Genomic DNA, 22770 nt, shown 5'->3' with positions numbered 1-22770 from the left:
CGGGTGAGGATAAAAAAAAAAAAAAAAAAAAAAGAAAAGAAGAAGGATGACGTAAGTACTGCATGAAGTGAGCGTGTCTATCATACTGCTAAGCACAAATAGGAACTTAAAAAATATTTGTTTTCCTTCCTCATCTGGGGCCTCCAGTTTGTTACTTGTAATTTCACAGAGCTCTGTATACAGTGGGTTTATTTAACCCTGGATGGCTTTCATCTGGAGAGACACACTAGTACTTTTAGTTTTCATTTGCTTTCTGGCAAATGACCATCTCTATACCGAGTTATTATATTGATGAACACATTACTTTTAGATATATTTTTTAAAATCCAGGAATAGCTCATGTCAGTTATAAAACAATGTGTATTACTATATTAAAGAAGTAATTTGGAAATGAGTATTGACAAGAAATCTTTAGTCTGTCTGGCAGGTAGAACAGGGAATAAGTTCATCAGCAAGTTAGCAGGTGGATGGTGTCTGGAATACTCTCTGAGTAAAGCACTAAAAGAGAAATGCATTTGAGAGAAATATTCGAGAATACCAGTATTCGATCCACAAAAACTGTATTTTTGTTTCAACCTGTTTTATATATCAGTTATCCAGTGGAATGGAGTCTTGGGGAACCAAGACTCAAGTGAGAGGGAAATACTCACACGTATCCTGCTCAACAAATTCCAGAGGGTGTAAACTGATGGGACTGATTGTGGACTCACCAACCTGCTTAAGCAATTGCACTCTGAATGTATTTGGGTGGGCACCTGACCTTCAGTCTGCCACAGTACTTACCATTCCCTATTCCATTCTACCTGCTGGCTGACTGCAGAGACCAACGGCAGAGTTTCCAACCCCTGAATTAATGCAGAGACCTGGTTTCACTCCATCACACATGTGGTACCCCAAAACTCACATGGGGGTAAGGCAAACCCCCAGCTCTGAAGAGTATCACTGGCTCTTTTCATACCTTGTTTAACAAGCTCTTTAATCCTCCCTGGAGTTCCTACACCCAGGTGCACAGCACGCTTCTCCAGCAACTTTACCTGCTCCTGGACCTATTCCAAGATGGAAGAAAATGAAGAAAAGTGTGACATTGAGGCAAACTACCAAAATATATTTCTCAAATAAACATGGGTTTCATCCACAGTTCCTGACTCACAGCTCCCCAAGCCCTTGCAATTTCCTAAGTGTTGAGTGTGATAAAGCTGTCTTTTGTTATTTGAACGAGGTGACTTTGGGAAGCACCTGAGGATGGGGACAGTTCCAGGAGAACCAACTGTATAATTAGAGGGCTGGAACTTTCACTCCTACCCTCAACCTCCAGGGAGGGGAGAGGGGCTGAAGGCTGAATCATTCGCCAATGGCCTATGTACTGAAGCCTCCATTAAAGAACCTTAGAGGAAGAGGTATGAAGAATGTGAGTGGGTGAACAAGTGGAGACTGGGGAGAGTGGGGTGCCGGGAGAGGACCTGGGAGCTCTGCACCCTCTCCCATTCCTTGCCCTATGCATCTCTTCCATCTGGCTGTTCCTGAGTTATACATTTTTTAAAGAACCAGAGATCTAGTAGGTAAAATGTTTCTGAGTTTTGCAAGCTACTCTAGCAAATTAACTAAATCCAAGGAGAGGGTTGTGGGAACCTCTGATTTACAATCAGTTGGTCAGAAGTTGAGGTTAGGGGGTATGTATACAGTCTTGTAGGACTGAGCTCTCAACCTGTAGAATCTGATGTATTTCCAGGTAGAGAATGTCAGAACTGAGTTAAATTGTAGGACATCAAGCTGGTGTCCAAATTATTTGTTGGATGTGTGAGGACGCACCCCCTTCACATGTTAGAAATTGGGTGCAGAAACTCCTTTCAAAGAGTCATTAGAAAGTGCAATCATAGGCCAATTTAGAGCATTTTATCTAAAAGTTAAGAAAGTTAAAAAGCAAAGGGTCAACTTCTAGGGTAAAGAAGGTTAACATCAAGAGAGAAGAACACTGGTAAATCTTTAAAGAGTCCAAGAGTCAAAGCTCAGCTTCTGTAGAGGAATCTCAGAGCATGGAGGAGTGTGACTACTGTGGGGAGAGGTAGGTATGCAAAGAAAACCAGAATGGTTTGTTAAATATGCTCTATAAGGAAGCACCAAAGAAAACACTTGCTGAGGAGATAAGCAGAGGTTGGCGGGAAAAGCTGAGGTCCAGAAGTGACCCTTAAGGATCATTAACATTTCCTCCCACCAAGAACCACAGGCCCTTTGCTTACCTTTATGTGTTTTGCAAATAATTTAATTACTTTGCTGTCTCCTCTGAATGCTGTCATCAACCTAATGAAAAGGAATAGATTAAATGCATAAGAAAAGTCACTTATTCTGGGCCATGTTGACTACTTAAATATTATGTCTTGCTTTACACAAAAGAATATGTACATTTATTTATGTGTGCATATATGTGCACATACACACACACATAAAAATTCTGAGATTTTCAGATTAGCCATCTCTGAAAAAAAGTGGGTGGCCTTTTATGCAGGCTTCTAACTCTCAACACGAGGTTAGTTTTACTTCAGTTTCCCTGAGCACTGAAACATGGAGCTACGCTTTACTTGCAATACAGAATTTCTGTGTTTCAGGTCTCTGGCAGAGAATGTCTTCAAACCCTGCAGTACAGTTCTCATACAAAATTTGGTTGTAAGGAATCTCCTTCGGCCGTGGTGCCAGCCAGTGCTCTGGGGCTGTGAGGGGAGCTGGGGATAAGCTGACAGGGAAGAGCAAGGGGGCTCACGTCCTTCATCAGAGCAGCCCCCACTTTTTTTTTTTAATCCTCAACTGAGGACATTTTCCCATTTTTTTGTTCAGGTAGAGTGGGAGGGAGAGAGAGGAACAGAGAGAGAGAGAGAAACATCGATGTGAAAGGGACACATCGAGTGGCTGCCATCCGCCCGACCAACCAGGGCCGGGGACAAACTGCAACCGAGGTACGTGCCCTTGGCGGGAACCGAACCTGGGTCTCTCTGGACCGCAGGCCGACGGTCTAACCGCTGAGCCAAACCGGCCAGGGTGAGCAGTCCCCACTTTTATTTACTTTGCAGAGGGAACTTTTCTATAATTTTTGAAAATGTAGAAATGTTTCAGATATAAAGGGGTATAAAATAACAAAATCTTTTAGTTGATATTTGGGGCAAGAACTAACATGGAAAAACTGCTCGAGAATATTACTTTCCTTTATATATCATTATTATACTTTGGAAATATTATTGACCAGTAAGAATCTATGAGTTTGCAAATAGTGAATCATATTATATAAGTTCTGTTGCACTTGATTTTTTACTTATACGTAAGCTTTCCCCAAGGCAAGGTTAACTAGGAAGACAATTTAGGGGACATATTTGACATAACTCAAGGTTCTCAAGGGAGAAGATATTCTTACAAAAGTTAGAATTATTTACCATTAGTCTTTATGAATAGGGCTTGCTGTGCCTGCTCAAAAATCTCCTAAACTTGAAATGGATCACAGTATTATGGAGAAAAACAGAGAAACACTGAGAATTGGTGAATGAAGTACAACAACACAGTGCGTTTCTACCCCTCAGAAAGGCATTTGTACAAAGCAACCACTCAAATCAATTTGACAGCTTGTTTTTAAGAGGCCACCTTGAGGCCAACCTCTTTGCCATTAGCACTTGAATATGAAAAAGATCTGTGGTGGTAGTTTTTAAGACACTGAAAAGTCAGTGTAACCAGTCCTATGGTTTCAAATAGAGCTTCCGGGAAGCAGTTGGACTCTTGAAGATCAATTATGTTTAGAGCAGAAATAATTGAAACACTTTTGTGTGTGCCTAATGAGGAAAGGAGAGTTTGAAGGACTATTAGCAAAGCTACTTTTCTAAATTCGTGATTAGATCAGTTCATTTAGACAAAGAGAAGCTAAATAACTACCAAATGTGTACATTTGCACCTAAGTCTATTTGATCAAAGTTGTTCTTTCTTCAGGACTTAAATTTTTCTTTACTTTGTCTTGGGTCAAAACCTGGCACAGAGCCTGGCCCGGGGAGAGCGTGAATCTCAGTAAATCCCCTTTTACTCTGATGGCTCTTCCCTGAAAGCTGAATGTTACTCCAAATCCAGTGGAAACCTTTTTGGTTTATTCTACAAAAACTACAGTGAATGAAAAGCACTTCGTAAAGCAATGACAAGTTATTTTCAAAACATAATTTTTACATTAAAATTTTTGGTCCACTTGGAATTTATCTTGGTATAAGAAGTGAGATATGGATCCAAGTTTATTTTTCCAGATGGCTAACCAGTTGTTCTAATACCATCTATTAAACAATCTATCTTTCCCTACTGATTTGTCACCTTCGCCATATGCTACATTTTCATATACACATGGGTCTATTTCTGAACCTTCAGTTCTGCTCCACTGATCTGATCTGTCTGTCATGTGCCAGTTCCATACTATTTGAATTATTGAGACTTTGTAGTATGTTTTTGTTTATAACCTGATACTATAGGCATAGTATCTGCTCATTAGTATCTTTTTCAGAATTTCCCTGAGAACTGATTTCTTCTCATAGGGACTTAGAACTAGTTTACCTGATTTAAAAATAATTCTTCTGGAGTTCCATTGGGAATCTGTGAGACTTGTGGACTATCCTAGGTAAAAGAGACAACTTTACAGCATGAGTCTAATTATTTAAGAATGTGGTGTGCTTTTGTGTTTGTTCAAAGTCTTCTGTGTAATATTTTCTTTATATTGGCTTTGGTAAGTTTATTTCTTGGTTCTATCTTTTATTATTTTAATTACATCTTTTCTTCTACTTTTTTCTTCTAACAGGTTATTGCTCTGATCTCCCTGTTTTCAGCCCTGCCCTCTACAATGTGTATTCTCCACATAGCAGCCAAAGCGATCCTTCAGAATGACTATTCAGATGACCCTGACGGCCCCTTGCCTGGCACGCTCCTAGATATCTGCTTGGCTTTCTCCTTCACTCTGTTCAAGTCTCTGCTCACATGTCATCTCCTTAGAGAAGCTTCTGGAACCCTCTTTTAAAAGCAGCCCCATCCACTTCTACCCCTTTGCTATGCTGTATTTTTTCTTATGTAACTTATCACTAGCTGACATTATAATGCACATTTATTTGTTTATTGTCTGTCCCTGACTGGAAAGTAAATTCTCATAGAGAGTTTTGTTCATTGCTACATCTCCAGCTTACAGAATATATCACTTTGGCACATATCAGTTATTCAGAAAACAATGACAAAATAATAGGTGAAGCATCTGACCTAATGAGCTCCAGGGCACGGCTGGCAGAGCTGCAGATGATCAGCATTAGGGCAGATTTCTTCTCAATATGGTTTTTCCGAAGTTTTGCCCATTTGGGGCAGACTGGGAAAAAGGCCATAAGAAAAAATATTATTCCAAATATAGCAAAATAGGGCCCCCAAAGTTAAGTGTTCTCCAATTACTTCTCTGTTAGTGTTTAAGTAAAATAAAATATGAGCACTGTTTAGATTCTATTCTCTGGTTATTGTAGGTATTAGATTAAAATGAAATTTGTTAAACAGTGACATTGTGCTGAGCACTTTACATACATTCTCTTGTTCAGTTCTCATAACCAACAAACTCTATTACCTACATTTACATTTGCTGAATTGAGGCTGAGAAATATTTATGAACTCAAGCTAAGTGTCATCAGAACAGATTAGAGTTTGAAAGAAGAATGCTAAATCTTTACATCCAAATACTCCAACGTTGGTTACAAATAAATGACTAGTTCCTGTGATAATCTAGTTATTACTGACTACACATAGTACATATCAAAAAGAATAAATTAGACTGACTATGTAATGCCCTAGGTCTGAGTTCTGAAGATGTGAACAGAATCTCAGAATCTCATAGCTGGAACAGATGAGAAAGTCCAACTTCCTTATCTTTCAGATAACAAGGTCAAGTCCTAGAGACTACTCAGTGACTTGTCCGAGGTCAAAGAGCAAATTAGTGGGGGACCTGAGACTAGAACACTAATTATCCTCTAGGTTCCTAGACCAATACTTCTAATGTGCTATAAAACAAAAATGAGACCAAATCCCAAATTTCCAAAGCCAGAGCAAAACAAGAACAAACCTAAATAAAAATTAGTATCAAGAAGGACCTAAAAACCCCTCCATTTAAAATCTGTTTAAGGTGGAAAGTTTTGATTTTAAATGTAGTTTTGAAAATTTTTATTTTAAAGAGACTGAACTTATGTTTTAATGTAATAACAACTTGGTGAATAATTTTTTTAAATAAGAGTTTACTTACTTTCTTTTAGGTATGATGAAAGACTATGAGTCAAATCGTTGGCCTTGAGGAAACAGGAGTCTAGAAATACGAGAAACATGCTTTGTAGAGAATTTTGCAACTATTTTCAATGTTTGTTTCACATAATAAAAATAGATTAAATGTGAACAGTGTGTTCTTGAACATTGTAAAACAGTGAATTGGGGGCTCGTTATATATATTGTAAAGTGTTGTCTAGGCTGAGCCAGTGTGGCTCAGTGGTTGAGCATTGACCCATGCACCAAGAGGTTGCTGGTTCGATTCTTGGTCAGGGCATATGCCCAGGTTGTGAGCCAGATCCACAGTGGGGGGCATGCAGGAGGCAGCCAATCGATGTTCTCTCTCATCAGTGTTTCTCTCTCTTTCTCCCTCTCTCTTCTTTTTCTAAAATTAATTTAAAAAAAAATTTTTTTTTTTAAAGTGTTGTCTAGTATTTAAAACAATAGCAGCAACAACCCTAGTTTCTTAGGGTAATGAAATAAAAGCTAATTGTATTATTCAATGGATTCAAAGCATCTTCATTTTTCAATCCATGGAACAGGTAATATACAAAGGCAAAGCTAAAATGGCTAACAAATCTATGTAGAGATGTTCAAACTCACTATCATCATTGGCATGCAAATTAATATAATGATGAGATAACTTTTACATACACGTTAGAATGGCAACTGTTAGATGTATAACACCAAGTGTTATCTAGAATGTAGAGTGACAAAAACTCTAATGAGCTGTAGGTGGAGGTGTAAGTGGTGTAGCTATTCTGGAAAGTAGTAAAAGTATGATGTATACCACACTACGACCCCGTGGTTACATTCCTGAGTAAACAATGGAAGGAAATTCTTGTGTGGTCTATAGAGAGACACGCACAAGTATGTTCACCCTAGCATTATTTGTGGTAGTGGGAACTAGAAGTAATCGAGGTGTCCATAGTTGAGAAAATGGATGAGCAATAGGTGACAGATCTGAAGTCATTAGAATACCATGCAGCATTCAGAAGCACTGAACTAGATGCACATAAAGCCATACAAGCATATTTCACAAAAGTGTTAAGTCAGGAAAGACAGAGAATGAATGGTTCAGCACAACATCATTCAGATAAATTATAAAATGTATACAGCAACATGACAGTTTATAAGAACATATACATTTAAAAACATGTTAACACAGAGTGAATGACTACAGGGAAAGGAAATTGGAATGTGCATTAGGAAAAAGTGGGAATAATACATAAAAACACAACAACACAATAAAAGACAATGTAGCACTAAAATATTGCTCAACCAATGGCAGTCATAGTGTAGCAATTGTGTAGTATTATTAATCCTGCAACTGAGATGGTAAAAAAGGAGCAGCATGTTCATCGTCCTAGTTTCTTCTATAAGGAAAAGCTTGTCTATAAACACAGCAGAGTGCTAAGGAGTAAACTATTACTAAATTAAATGACATTTATATTGTGACCCAGCATGTATAACGCATTATGTAACGGACTTCAAAGATGTTGCCTCCTGCACTGTTATAGAGCTTTCGATGGTCTTGACAACTGTAATTTCCCAAGTCTGGATATGATCAGACTCACCTGGAGAGCTTCACAAAAGATACAGATTCCTGGGATGGACTCCCTCTTTCATAGTGAGTCAGAATTCCTCGGGGGTGAGCCTGGGAATTTGCTTTCTAAGTCGCCGGCTGACTCAGTTGCAGCTAGCCGACAGGCTTTCAGCACTGATCGAAACCACACTGCCGCTCTCAGGAGTACAGCAAGGTTTGCTCCAAGTGACTCCTGCCTCAAAACTCTAATTAAGTGCCCATGTGTATGACATTAACAGTGCACAGTGCACCATGTTAATTGAAAAGACATGTTCCTGCTCTACAGACACAAACAACCTCAAATCAAAACCAACTTACACACTCAGCAAACTGAATAGGAAAAATATTTTATTCTTCACAGTCACCTTATACTTAGGCCCCTTCCTGAGCCTGCACCGAATAACCCGTGGTGTGTCCCTCCTCCTACCTAGCATAGATTTCCTCTCTGTCCTTGGTCTCACCAGTGTAGTGATGGGCCTTTTTGCTACAACCTTCTTTCCTGTGATGCTTTCGATCACTGTGAATCAGAATGGCCTAATTTCTTAACTGAAAACGAAAAAACCTGTTCTTTTTCCCTATAGTACTATTTTTAACATAGTTACAAATTTCTACTTCCCTAAACCAACACATGACTACACATTCTTATCTACCTGTATTATTGAACTCTAGGACAGCAATAATGTAATGTAAACTCACTATGGAACTCAAATGACTCCTTAAAGGTTTCTCCTGACCTTTGACTCGACAGTTCTAGTGAATTAAGGTTTACAATGTTCCATGAGGTTACAGGGTAGCAGTGGTCCCATGATCTCACAAGTCCTTCCAGAGTCGAAGGTATACTCTAACACAAAACTAGAAAGGGAAATTGACCACTGAGCCACAGTAAAACCACGCTTTCAGTTAAACCTTGAGAAGAGGCTTTGTTATAACACTTGCTTCCTGAGAAGGAGCAGTCAGGACCCAGCTCTCTCTGGAGGAACTGCTGTGCTGAGAAGAGTGGCTGCTGACTGCACTTGGAGCCGTGGGCTCAGTGAGTGAAAACCCCAGACCTCACCCATGTGGAAATGCACTCCTTCAATTCCCTAAGCGATATCCCTTTTGGAAAAGAAACAGACAGGGCACTCATGTCTCCAATCCAAAGTGCATTTTATAAAAAAAAAGGGTATCACAAAGGAATTATAAAAATTTAGGGGACGGGCTGATTTTCAGCTTCTCTAGCCTCTAGAAAGCATAAAGTTGTAATGGAAAAAGGAAGTCAAACTGCCCTTGACTTTTTCCAAAAGCAGTATTAGATAGCCTTCATAGTCTATAAATAGCTCATCTCAGGCATGGTACCCAAACTGTTTGTGGTTTGAGTTTATGACATCTCTTTTCTTCAATCTCTGCCCAAGAGTTACAGGATGTATAATACATTTGAAATTAATTAAAATAAATTATTTTAAGAATTTTGCAATGTCTTTTAACATAATTATAAATACCCTAAGACAGTAGATTTCAAACAATAGTAGGCTGAAGAATCACCTGGAGTAATATGTCAGCCTTGCTAAAAGAGCAGAATTTTGTCCCTTTCTTTAGATAGTTTGCTTGAAAAAGTCTGGGCTGGGACCCAAAAACTATTCTAAAATCAAAATCATAATTAGAAATCTAGGTAAGAACAACAAAACCAAACTGCTTATTAAAACTAACATTCTTGTCTATAAAAGAGGATTAAGTTTGTGTTTCACATCAATACTTTTAAATGTGTGATTTATCTTTATTTTTATTTCAGTTCTATCCTCTTTAGGGATTGTTACTCCTTGAAGAATTGCTTTTAAAAAAATGCATACCCAACAATTAGACTTTTGAATAAAAATATGATGAAAATCTTTCTATTAGATTGAACAAATACCATTTAGTATCTTAATAAAGAAATCATCTAAGAATTAAAACTACGAGGATGAGAAAAGAAGTATTAGCATGGGGAAAATAAATGTTTGGCTGAGGTACCTTGCCACATATGCCGTAAAGATGAATCTGATTTGCTCATCAGGAAAATTGCTAGCAATTTACAATGGGTCCATCTAATGACTAACCTCAGAATTTTAAAAAGAAAAAAAAAGCAACAAAAACCAAAGGGGTAAAATATCCAAACCAACCAACCAACCAACCAACCAACCAACCAACCAAAGAAGCCTAGCTGTACCTGGTAGCTTCAGTTCTTCTAACTCAATCACAGAGCGACTGCTACTGTAATAGTCCTTCATCAGTTTCTGCAGGTCTTCAGGTATCCCTGGTTTGGGCTCTGATTTTGCAAGAATGTCAGTAATTTTCTTCTAAGACACGAGAAGAAAGAAAAACATGGGAGGAAAGATTTTACAATGGCATTTGACTTAGGATAGGTTGATTCCTCTGGCATTTAAACTACACATTCAGTGATAGCTGAGTATGAATGTAAGTTCTAATAAACACACTTGAGAAAACATTATATTACTTGGACATTACTGCTTTGAAAAATGTATGGATGATCTAAAAGATTCCTTGTAACTCTTAGTTACAAAGACTTCTAGGAGAACTGATATTTTTACAGGAATCTCCATAACAGGGTATTATTTTCTATTAAAAGTCAAGAAATCTTGCTGCTGTGGAACCCCTCTTTAAGCCTGGGAGAGCAGACTTTTGAGAATTTCTTGCCTGACCTGGTCTGTGAGGCACTGACTCTCAGTTTGGATTTCTGGGATTAAAGTAAAAGCTACAGGAGTAATCTCAGCACAGGACCCACTGAAAAGGGGGACTTTTACACTTTCCATTCTCAAGTCTTGGGAGATACAGTCCTGAACAGGTCCTATGGAAAGCAGTACGGAAATACTGTTCAACATCTATTTTGATTTGGAGTTACTTGTGTAGCATGTGCTGAATGCCTGCAACGTACTAGGAACACACAATCATTTATAATGTTCATCATAAACTTCCCTTCTCATTTCCTTCTAATGTTTCACCAAAGATCTAGAAAGAGCTGTTCCTCACCCACCCCACAACCCCCAGCCTTTTTTCCTCCTTCCATAATATCCTCATTTTTATACCACTGCCAAGAATGATCCAAGTTCTGTCAAATGAATTAACTTTTAAAAATATGTCATCGGTGAGAACATTTTAGCATGACCTCAGCCAAGGCTAAACTATCTAGCTAGAGTTCTGACCTTGAGCCACCAAGAACTTAACACTCCTGAAGGCCATTAGTGCGCAAACTATCAAAGAGAAGTTAAAGTTACTTCTTTAAGGACTTGCCAAACCTCAGCCAATTTGGCATCTCCTATCTTCCTATTTGGCCATTTGCAAGCAAAGAAAACATATGCACACACACTACAGTTTTCTAAAAGCTTGCTGTTAAGTAATTGGTTTGAGTCCATCTTCTTTACTCTAATCCCAATCATATTTCCTCTGCTGACTTCAGCAGTAGATCCTTCTTGGCAGGGAGAGAATTACACTCCTGTTTTCACAACTGTGGTGGAAGGTCAAAGCTAACCACACTTTCTTCGAGTCTGAGCCATAAGTAAGTTTGTATAGGAGCAAGAGTCTTCCATATGCTCATTGGCAAGAATTAATGTGCAAGGGGTGCCTTTTGCTTTAAATTATGGTTCCAAATGAGAGTCAGAAATGCCTTATACTACTTTCATCTGCTTATTATTTTCTTTTTGTAAATACTCTAAGATAAAAAGTTTTAAAAATTGAAATGGGTAAGAAAAGAAGAGGGGCCAGAGGGCAGGGAAGCTCTGGGCCCCTTCTAGAATTAGAAACCCATGTCTGACTTCTGACCACAGTGAAAACACAGGGTGGGTAAGAAAGGCGTTTAGTGTTCCACAAAACTGAAATAGGAGTCACAAGAATTTATTTTTAGCTCCAACAGAAACACTTATTACAAGTGACCTTAGGAAAGTCACCAAACTTCGCTGCATCTTACAATTTCTGCATCTCTAAAGTGGCAATTACAATAACTGCCTTATCAAAGCACACTGTACAAAAAGGTGATGTTAACCATGTAGGGCCACACCATTGTAAGGAATTATCAATATTACCTTCCTCCTCTTCCTGGTCTTGGTGGCATCTTCTTTTGTTTCCTTTGGCGGTACCAAGAAACATTCCTTAGGCTATAAAAAATACAAAGGCGAAAACTTTCCTCTTAGTATGATGAAGTATCAACTAATGGTACTAATCTCCCAGTACCTACTACCATAAATATATTCTTCAGAGTACCTTGGTAATATTCTATAAACAGAGAGATGATAGAAGACCCATTGTAGGCTACTTTACAGACTGAAAAAATCTTTGAACAAAGGTCAGAATATGTGAGTGCACATTGTGTTTGGGGTGATGGCTCAGGGTCTTAAAGACTAAAGACAGTAGCTAGGTTTGTAAAATACAAGACAGAAACAGATAAGATGAAAATGAAGATGTAATAAGAAAGTTGGACTGATGAGATTGGCGTTTTCCATGAAGTAGCAATGTGTGAGCCCATTATTTCCAAGTCACTGGTTTATTGTCTTATTTTGTTCTTCTTTCCTTTTCTCAATAAGCACAGAAAATCTAAAGTAGGATATATTTACTTATATTTTTATAAACCCTGCAACAAATGTCTTACCTATCTATAGTGACTGCAAAATGAATGTTTCTGATAATGGTCTGAGAAGTGTCGGCACCATGACATCTTGAATAATAGATTTTGCCTGTTGCCTTGACCCCTGAGAACCTCATAGAGTTTAGTGCTATTTTTACCATGTCTTTTTTTCTTTTTTTTTTATGTAGAAAAACAGGAAATTTGGACTATGGCCTTGATTTATAAAGTAGAATGCCTCAGATTCCATATTTATTAATCACAAGCAGGAATATAAAATGTTTCCTGTGCTGGATCTTTTATGCAACATTTTCAAACCAGTTGCCAAATAAGATATAAAATATAAGTGAAAACTTATTTGAGTTTTTCCTTGATTAAGTTTCCATTCCAACTAGAGAGTATTCAGTTTAAGCTGGTAAACTACTAACTAAAGCAATCTTGTCTCCACTGGCTCTGTTTAAAATGATTACAGATGAAGCTTTCTATTAAAGTTTGCAGACAGTCTGCAGATTAAGAATGCCTACGGCCTGAAGCCAGAGCAAGAAATATAATGCTACATAATTTCTTCAAGACATGGGGCCAGGACCAGCAGTTTCTAGACTCTGTTTCAGTTAGTAGAGAAATAGATTCAAAAGGCTTAAGATTAAAGTAACATGGAATCTTGAAATTTTAGCTTCTTCTCAGTTAAAACAAAAAACCTGCAAAGAGCAATTGCATCATAGCTAAAGAATAAAAAAGATATGATGACCTCTCTTATTTTGAAAGTTAAGCTGTCTTGTGGATTCAGATACATGCCAATTAGAAACTGGGCCAAGGCCACTAATATGTCACTGAAGCTGCCAGATGGTCATGAGAGTCCAATTACAGACCAGGCCAACATTCAGCTCATGCTCCTAAGGCAAAGGCCCAGATATGATTAGCAGATCCCTCAAGACATACTGTAGTATTCTGTCACCAATATCAAAGCTTTGGGGAAGCAGATGTAGAAGCCTGTTCCATTTTCTTATTTAGCAAATGGAGGTGCTCTTTAAGAGTATGTTCAATGTGCTGGCTTGTATTTATGCTAGGTTTATAAAGCCAATCAGCTCAACATGACACAAATCTGGAAATTAGCTCAGTTATAAGGATACAGACTCTGGAAGAAAAATGAAAATGTAATTCTGAATCATGCATCGAAAAAAAGAAACATGTTTTAGGAATTGCTTTAGTTAAGATACAGAATCAGGTTTACATATTAGGTTCAAATTCTTAGATCATCCTAAAGAAAATGCAGTATATTTGTTTTCTGGGAGTAATCACCTTAGCTGGTTAAGGTAGGGTACAAATGAAGAAGCCAAGTTTATTGGGTCAATTTCAATAGCGGAGAGATGGCTTTATGAGGAAATACAAATCCATAATATTGAAAATTCCTAAACTTAGCTGTCTTATGAATGCTGATGTTTACCTTCAGAGTGCAGATAAGAAGGTGTGAAAGACTCAGGCCAGGCTAACTAATCATTTCTGGAAACCGATTCCAACAGCATATGTCTTCGACAGTTGATAAGTAATGGAATTATATGAAATATAGTGATTTTAAATATGTAGCAATAGTAGCTTAAATATTTAGAAGAATCACACTTCCCAAAAATAAATGAAAAAATTAAAGCTTTTAAGTGAAGCAATTGGGGTATATACTCAATTCCTTAGTGTCAAAAATTATATATATATAATTATATATATATATTTTATTCCTCACCTGAGGATATTTTCCCATTTATCATTAGATAGAGTGGGAGGGAGGGGGAGAGAGAGAGAGAGAGAGAGAAACATCGATGTGATAGAGCCTCCTGCATGACCCTACCAGGGTCGGGGATGAACTGCAACTGAGGTAACTTGCCCTTGACCAGAATTGAACCTGCGACTCTTTGGTCTGCAGGCTGAGGCTCTAACCACTGAGCAAAACTGGCCTGGGCAAAAACTTATATTCTTTAATAATAATTCTTCTGGTCAAACATGGCAAATCAACCTCAAAATATGAATATACTGAAAATAAAGAAAAGTGAAAAGGTACAAACCCTTAAGAATCAAAAACAAGGAGAGAGGATAACAGTAGTGGAGAGATTTCAACAACTTTTGGGAAAATAGAAAGTGATTAAAACTGCATGAAAGTGAGTTAGCAGAGAAAGCTAGCACCTGGGTTTCTGGAGAGGTGGAAGCTAATAATAAATGAGTTGTTTGACCTGTTGAACTCTGAAAAGGTTCAGTAGGTGGAGTCACAAGGTACTATAGAGAAGAAAGGGTTTACAAGAAAGAGATAGATCGAAAATTTATGTTTAGAAAGGTTAGCCCCCCTTGCACCTCCCATCTCCTGCCCAGGCAGGCAAGCAACCCTCTTATTACTGCTTCTTCTCATTTGCTCTTCCTGGCAGCAGACTGGGATTTATTTTCTGGAGAGGACCTGAGGACCAAGAAGTCTGGCATAGGGAACATAAGACAGAGGTTGAGGCTCACTTCCCTTTCCTGTCCCTATTTCAGATGTTTCAAGCCAGGCTTATATATTACAGGCAGGAGACCACTAAATTCTTCTTTGGAAACATGAAACAGCCTAAAAGAAATGCCACAAAAGAGTGACATTTGGGGGAACCATACTAAAAATCTAGCTTGTTAACTTATCCCCCTACCATGAAGTCCACTAATCAACAAGCCTTACTATGTATAAACATTTTCTATCAACTGTTTAGTGTCTCTCTCTTTACTATGAATAGACAGCTAAAGTTCATCAGACAGCTAAGGAAAGTCTCCAACATAAGAGCAAATAAACAACAACAAAAAAATCCTGAGGAAAGAGGGACATTTCTTAAAAATAATTACAATTAATATTCTCAGACAGATAAGGGAAGACTTTTCATCCATAAAAAAAAAAAAAAAGATGCTATAAAAAAGAATTAGAGCCCTGGCCAGTTTGGCTCAGCGGTTAGAGCGTCGGCCTGCGGTCCGGAGAGACCCGGGTTCGGTTCCCGCTAAGGGCACGTACTTCGGTTGCAGTTTGTCCCCGGCCCTGGTTGGTCGTGCGGGTGGCAGCCACTCGATGTGTCCCTTCACGTCGATGTTTCTCACTCTCTCTCCCTTCCTCTCTCTCCCTCCCACTCTACCTGTATAAAAAAGAAAAAATGAAAAAAAAAAAAAATATCCTCGGGTGAGGATAAAAAAACAAAAAAAACAAAAAAAACAACAACAACAAAAAAAAAGAATTAGAAAACATAAACATTAAAACAAATTAAAAAGTTGAAATAAAAATGTAAGAGGCTTAAAGATAAAGTACAGGAAATACCCCAGAGAGATTTTTTTAAATGGTAAGAAAATTAGAGAAATCTGCCCAAGAAATTCAATATTCCAGTAAAAGGTATTACAGAAAGAGGTCATATAAAACAGCGAGTAAGCCCGGCCGGGTGGCTCACTGGTTGAGCATCGACCCATGCACCAAGAGGTCGCCAGTTTGATTCTGGGTCAGGGCACATGCCCAGGCTGTGGGCCAAATCCCCAGTGGGGGGCATGCAGGAGGCAGCTGATCGATGTTCTCTCTCATTGATGTTTCTATCTTTCTGTGCCTCTCCTTTCTTCTCTCTCTTAAAAAAAATCAATAAAGAAAAAGAAATTAGCCCTGGCCGGTTTGGTTCAGTGGTTAGAGCATTAGCCTGTGGTCCAGAGAGACCCGGGTTCCCGCTAAGGGTACGTACCTTGGTTGCAGTTTGTCCCCAGCCCTGGCTGGGTCGTGCGGGTGGCAGCCACTTGATGTGTTCCTTTCACGTCGATGTTTCTCTCTCACTCTCTCTCTTCCTCTCCCTCCCTCCTGCTCTATCTGAACAAAAAATAGAAAAATGTCCTTGGGTGAGGATAAAAAAAAATAAAATAAAGAAAGAAAAAGAAATTAAAATAATGAGAAAGAAATAATGAAAAAAATAATACAAGAAAAATTACCCAGACCTAAAGGAAACTTTCTAGAACATGAGACTCTAAATTGAAAGCCCATTAGGTATAGAGTGCAAAGAATAAGAAAAAGACCCACACCAAGGATCATCACTGTAAAATTTGAGAACATTAAGGACAAATAAAAGATTCTAAAAATTTTCAGAGAAAAATAGTAACATTCAAAATACAATGGGTCAGAAAAAAGAACGGTTTCAGATCTTGCAATAGCATTACTTGATGCTACAACTCATTGGAACAATGCCTTCAAAATTATGGAGGAAATTTATCTGCAAACTAGTCTTTTATACCCAACCAAACTATCAATCGAGTTAAGAGTATATTAAGGTCTCAAAAAATTTACTTTCTACCCACAGATACTGAAGGTCGTAGCCTAGCAAAATAAAAGTTTAAACCAAGACAAAAGGAGATATGGAATTCAGCAAGTAGGGTGACTAACCCAGAAGAATGTTGAAGAGACAGTAAAGAAAAGCCTCAATTGCTCAACAGGGCTAGAGAATAGCCAAATCAGAGTGGAATAGGAGCATGGAGGTCTGTAGAAAAGAACAATAACTGATCTATTTGAACATATGGAAAATATTATTCATGAGCATGTGGAAGAGATGATGGAACATATGGAAACAATTAAAAATAGGAACACAGCAAGCTAGACAAATAAAAAAAATGCAGTATTATTAATGTCATGAAAATAAAGAGTTGTATAAAAAAGGAGGGATGATTATAGTTTCTCTTTTTCTCAGAACTAAACAGTATTTCTGTGGTCATAATAATGAAATAATGACAATTGCTTTAACCAAAATGTGATAGTGTATTGGCAGTGGATGTGGCAATTGGAGAGGGATTAGGGGGTAGAAGGGAGAGCTGTGTCTTGATATGATACCTCAAGAAGTTAACATATCATGTCAGAAATTGATAAATCAAGAAATAGCACTCAAAATGGATAAAAAACTTAAATGTGACTCATGAATCCATGAAAATCCTAGAAGAAACTGTAGGCAACAAAATTTCAGATATCATATGCAGCAGAATTTTCACTGATACATCACCTAACAACAGAAACAACGGAAAAAATGAACACATGGGACTACATCAAACTCAAAAGCTTCTGCACAGCAAAAGATACAATCATCAAAATGGAAAGGCAACGCACTGTATGGGAGAGCATAATTGCCAATGATACATCAGATAAGGGGTTAATTTCCAATATATATAGAGTACTCATACAACTCAACAAAAGGAAGACAAAAAACCCAATTAAAAAATGGGCAGAGAAACTAAATAGAAACCTCTCCAAATGAGACATACAAATGGCTAAGAGACATATGAAGAAATGCTCAACATCACTAATCATCAAAGAGATGCAAATTAAAACAACTATGAGGTATCACTTCACACCTGTCAGAATGGCTACCATCAACAAATCATCAAACAACAAGGGTTGGCGAGGGTGTGGAGAAAAGGGGACTTTAGTACACTGCTGGTGGGAATGCAGACTGGTGCAGCCACTGTGGAAAACAATATGGTGTTACCTCAAAAAATTAAAAATTGAACTTCCATTTGACCCAGTGATCCCACTTCTAGGAATATACCCTAAGAAACATGAAACACCAATCAGAAAGAATATATGTACCCCTATGTTCATAGCAGCACTATTTACAATAGCTAAGATCTGGAAACAGCCCAAGTGTCCATCAGTAGACGAATGGATAAAAAAGCGGTGGTACATATACACAATGGAGTACTATGCAGCCATAAGAAAGAAAGATCTCTTATCCTTTGAGATGACATGGAGGGACCTGGAAAGTGTTATCCTAAGTGAAACAAGCCAAACAGAGAAAGACAAGTATCATATAATCTCACTTATTTGTGAAATATAATGAACATAACAGTCTGAGGAATGATGTACTACCAGAGACACGGAAGTGGGGTACAGACTGATAATCCCCAGAAGAGGGGGTGGTAGGGAGAGATAAACCACAGAACTTATATGCATGTGTGCATGAACAATGGACACGGACAACAAAGCTGGGGACAGGGTGGGGAGGGAGGGGGTGGAGGGAAGCAGTGGGGAAGCAATGGGGGGAAAAGGAAAAACATCTGTAACAAAAATAAGTAAATTAATCAAATAAAAAAAAGAAATAGCAGTAAAAAGTATAAGGTGGCAAATAAGAAAAACAAGTAAAAGTTGAGGGTGACTGCCTCTGAGGAAAGAGCTAAGGTAACAGTATGGAAAGGGATTGTTGTTTTTTGTTTGTTTGTTTAATCCTCACCGGAGGATATCTTTACATTGACTTTTAGATAGAGTGGAAGGGGGAGGAGGGGGAGAGAAAGAGAGAGAGAGAGAGATAGAGAGAGAGAGAGAGAGAGAGAGAGAGAGAGAGAGAGAAACACTGATGTGAGAGACACATCGATCGATTGGACCCCTCCTGCATGACCCCAACCAGGGCCAGGGATTGAACTTGCAACCCAGGTATGTGCCCTTAACCAGGAATTGAAGCTGCAACCCTCTCTCTGGTCCTCAGGCTGATGCTCTAACCACTGGGCAATACTGGCCATGTCGGGATTACTGTTTTTCATTAAAAACTTTAATAGTATTACTTTGGTAAAAAAAATTTTAATTGCCACTTTATAACAAAAACAAGAATTTTCATTGTAAAAAGACAAACAATTTAGAAGTGGATTTTTAGTTTCTTTTGGGTTTAGTCAAAAGTCATTCAATACACATTCACCAAAATGTCTAAAATTAAAAGACTGATAACTCTAAATGCTGATATAAAGCAACCAAAAGTTTCATATACTGATGGTGGGAATGCAACGTGGTACAATTATTTTGGGAAAAAGTCTAACAGTTTTTATGAACCTAAACATGACTCAGTAATTCCATTCCTAGGTATTTACTCAAGAGAAATAAAAATATACATTCACAAAAAGATTTGTATATGAAAGTTCATGACAGATTTATTCATAATAGCTCAAAACAGAAAATATCCCCATGTATCCATAACAGAAAGACAGATATTAAACAAACTGTGGTATATTCATCAAATTGAATATTAGTCAGAAAATCTATGAGGCAGAATGAATTACGCCTCACCTCCAATTCACGTTAAATCCTAACCCCCTATATGACTGTATTTGTATACAGAGCCTTAAAAAGAGGTAATTAAAATTACATGAGGTCCTAAGAATGAAGTCCTAATCCAATAAGATTTGTGTCTTTTTATGAGGAGGCAGAGAAACCAGGGATGTGAACACACAGAGGAAAGACCATGTGAGGACACAGCAAGGAGCAGGCCATTTACAAGGCAAGGAGAGAGACCTCAGGAGAAACCAGACCTGCCAACACCTTGATCTTGGACTTACAGCCTCCAGAACCATGAAAAAGAAATTTCTGTTGTTTAAGCCACTCAGCCTGACTTCTCCAAAGAGACATACAGATGACCAGTAGACATGAAAAGATGCTCAACAGCATTAATCAAATGCAAATTAAAACCACAGTGGATATCACCGCACACTCGTCATCAATAAATCAACAAACGAGTGCTGGTGTGGATGTGGAGAAAAGGAACCCTTGTGCACTTTTGGTAGAAATGCAGGCTGGTGCAGCCACGGTGGAAAACAGGATAGAGTTTCCTCAAAAAATTAAAGATGGAACAGCCTTATGATATAGCAATTCCACTTTGGGGAATATATCAGAAGAAACCCAAAACACTGTTTTGAAAGAATATATCATTGCAGTGTTATTTACAATAGCCAAGATTTGGAAGCAGCCCAAGTGCCTATTAGTAGATGAGTGGATAATAAAGCTATGGTACATCTACACTACGGAATACTACCTAGCCATAAAAAAGAAGGAAATCTTACCTTTTGTAACAGCATGGATGGACCTGGAGATTATTACGCTAAGTGAAATAAGCCAGTCAGAGAAAGACAACCATATGATCTCACTGATATGTGGAGTCTAATGAACAAAATAAACTAACAAACAAAATAGAAACAGACTCATAGATACAGAGAACAGATCGACAGCTGTCAGAAAGGACAGAGGTTGGTGGGCTGGGTGAAAAAGGTAAAGGGATTAAGCAAAAACAAAAAACCCTCATAGACACAGATAACACTATGGTTATTACCAGGGGGAAAAGAGGGGCAGGAGGAGGTGGAAGAGGGAATAGGGGAGATAAATGCAAGGAGACTTGACTTTGTGTGGTGAACACACAATACAGTATACAGATAATGTATCATAGAATTGTACACTTGAACTTATATAAGTTTATTAACCAATGTCACCCAATAAATTCAATACAAACAATTTTTTTAAAAGGCCACCCAGACTGGCATTTTGTTATGGCAGCTCTGGCAGAATAACATACTCAGCAAAAAAAAAAAGGAGCCTCTATACATCTACATGATGAATCTAAATAACACTGTGCTGAATAAAAGCCTTGAACAAAAGAACATACCCTGTATGTTTTCATTTTCGTGAAATTCTAGAACATTGCAACACTAATAAGAGGAAATCAGACAGTGGCCGCCTTTGGGACAAGGAGTGTGGAATGGTGACTGACTGGGGGATGGCATGGAGGGGTTCCGGGGTGAAGGTAATGTTCTTTATCCTGTAGGGGTTTATGTTAAAGAATTACATGAATTTGACAAAACAAATTGAAAGGTAGATTTGACATTTGTGCATTTTATTATATGTCAACTTTACCTCAAAAGGACAAAAGAAAGATCTTTAAATACTGAACTTTTGTTAATGGTGTGCATGTTGAAGTGTCTGGTTGTTGCCTATTGATTTTGCAAATTACTTTGAAATGTGCCAAAAATAACATGATTGATGGATGGACAGTGTGTCTGAGCACACTGTTCATAAAGTTGTGAACTTTAGGGACACTGAGGGTGAGGACTTGTAGAAAGTGAGGAAAATTTTACGGAAAAACGAAGGAGAAAGAATCTTTGTTATGTAGTGGTAGAAAGTTTAGCTAGCCCTGGCCGGTTTGGCTCAGTGGTTAGAGCGTCAGCCTGCGGTCCAGAGAGACCCAGGTTCGGTTCCTGCTAAGGGCATGTACCTTGGTTGCAGTTTGTCCCCCACCCTGGTTGGTCATGCGGGTGGCAACCACTCGATGTGTCCCTTTCACATCGATGTTTCTCTCTCTCTCTCTCTCTCTCTCTCTCCCTCCCACTCTATCCGAACAAAAAATGGAAAAAAATGTCCTTGGGTGAGGATAAAAAAAAAAAGTAAGTTTAGCTATACTGTCGTCTGCAGTTGCGTGAAAAGCAGAAAACGTATCAAATGCTATGGGCTTCCATTGAAGAAGATCCAAATATTGTTGAAGGTGTCACCTGATCTTCGGTGCCTTGAAGTAAAATGCAAAAGGAGGGAGTGCAATGGAGAGAAGGCCTATCAAATAAGTCAAGGCTGCAAATCCATTTGTTCAGACCTCCGACCCTAGAGTACTATTTAGTCACATAAGAGCTTTATGAAGACATTAAAGGTTTGCCTCACAGATGTTCTCAAATGTGTCTCTAGGAAGCTTCAGGGGTATTGCTCCTCAAATGCCTGGGTAGGAGGCCAAGGCAGCAAAGAGTTTACCTGGGAAAGATTTGTGGTTGTACAGTGGCAATGCTGTGAGGCAACCCTGTGGAGAGGCTGCTGTGGTGAGGGACTGAGTCCTGCAACAAGGCGGTTGCACCCCTCAACCCCAGCCCACAGCTTGACTGGCACCTGATGAGAGATGCAGAGCCAGAAGGACAAAGCTAGGTCGTGCCTGTGAGATAACGAGGGGGTAAAGAATTTTTTAGGTCTTAAGCTACTAACTTTGGGTCAATTTGTTACACAACACTAGAGTAACATAAAGAGGATTGAGACACTAGCATGGCAAGGAAAAACGCAAGCAAGAGAGTGGACAGAACAGTCTTTTCTCTTAAATTCATCAAGAGTAATCTTAAAGATAAAGTGGGAGGGATATGAAATGATTGGCACTGAAATAAGGAAATAATAAGAAAATACAATGGTAGGGACAGGTGAGTAAGGAGGGGAAGGGATAAGCACACTTGCTGGAGATTTCTTTATGAACCAAGGAGATAAACAGAAGGCTGGCTTTAAAAAAAAAAGTCCTGCCTTGGTCAATTTGGCTCAGTGGTAGGGCATCGGCCCTTGGACCAAAGAGTCTTGGGTTTAATTCTGGTCAAGGGTACATACCTTGGCTGTGGTTCTGTTCCCAGCCCTGGTTGGGGTCTTGCAGGAGGCAACCAGTTGATATGTGAGAGGGACACATCGATGTTTCTCTCTCTCTCTTTCTCTCTCTCTCTCTCTCTCTCTCTCTCTCTCTCTCTCTCCCTT

At 38.6% G+C, this 22770-nt stretch overlaps 1 protein-coding gene across 1 annotated transcript in view; it reads right to left on the bottom strand.

Annotated features, from left to right (window-relative positions):
- Nucleotides 1-22770, bottom strand: part of CMSS1 (cms1 ribosomal small subunit homolog) — a 401568-nt gene that overhangs the window by 6253 nt on the left and 372545 nt on the right. Inside the window, exons 3-8 of the mRNA XM_036242374.1 lie at nt 11929-12000; nt 10059-10188; nt 6275-6334; nt 5257-5359; nt 2238-2298; nt 959-1046 (exon numbers count right to left, since the gene is read on the bottom strand). Coding sequence (XP_036098267.1) covers nt 959-1046; nt 2238-2298; nt 5257-5359; nt 6275-6334; nt 10059-10188; nt 11929-12000 — 514 coding nt within the window. The remainder of the gene's footprint in view (nt 1-958; nt 1047-2237; nt 2299-5256; nt 5360-6274; nt 6335-10058; nt 10189-11928; nt 12001-22770) is intronic.

Source organism: Molossus molossus, unplaced genomic scaffold (genome assembly GCF_014108415.1).
Source record: "Molossus molossus isolate mMolMol1 unplaced genomic scaffold, mMolMol1.p scaffold_m16_p_5, whole genome shotgun sequence".
Lineage (NCBI taxonomy): Eukaryota > Metazoa > Chordata > Mammalia > Chiroptera > Molossidae > Molossus > Molossus molossus.
The sequence above is the reverse complement of the archived record's forward strand: the minus strand, read 5'-3'. Positions and strand labels throughout refer to the sequence as shown.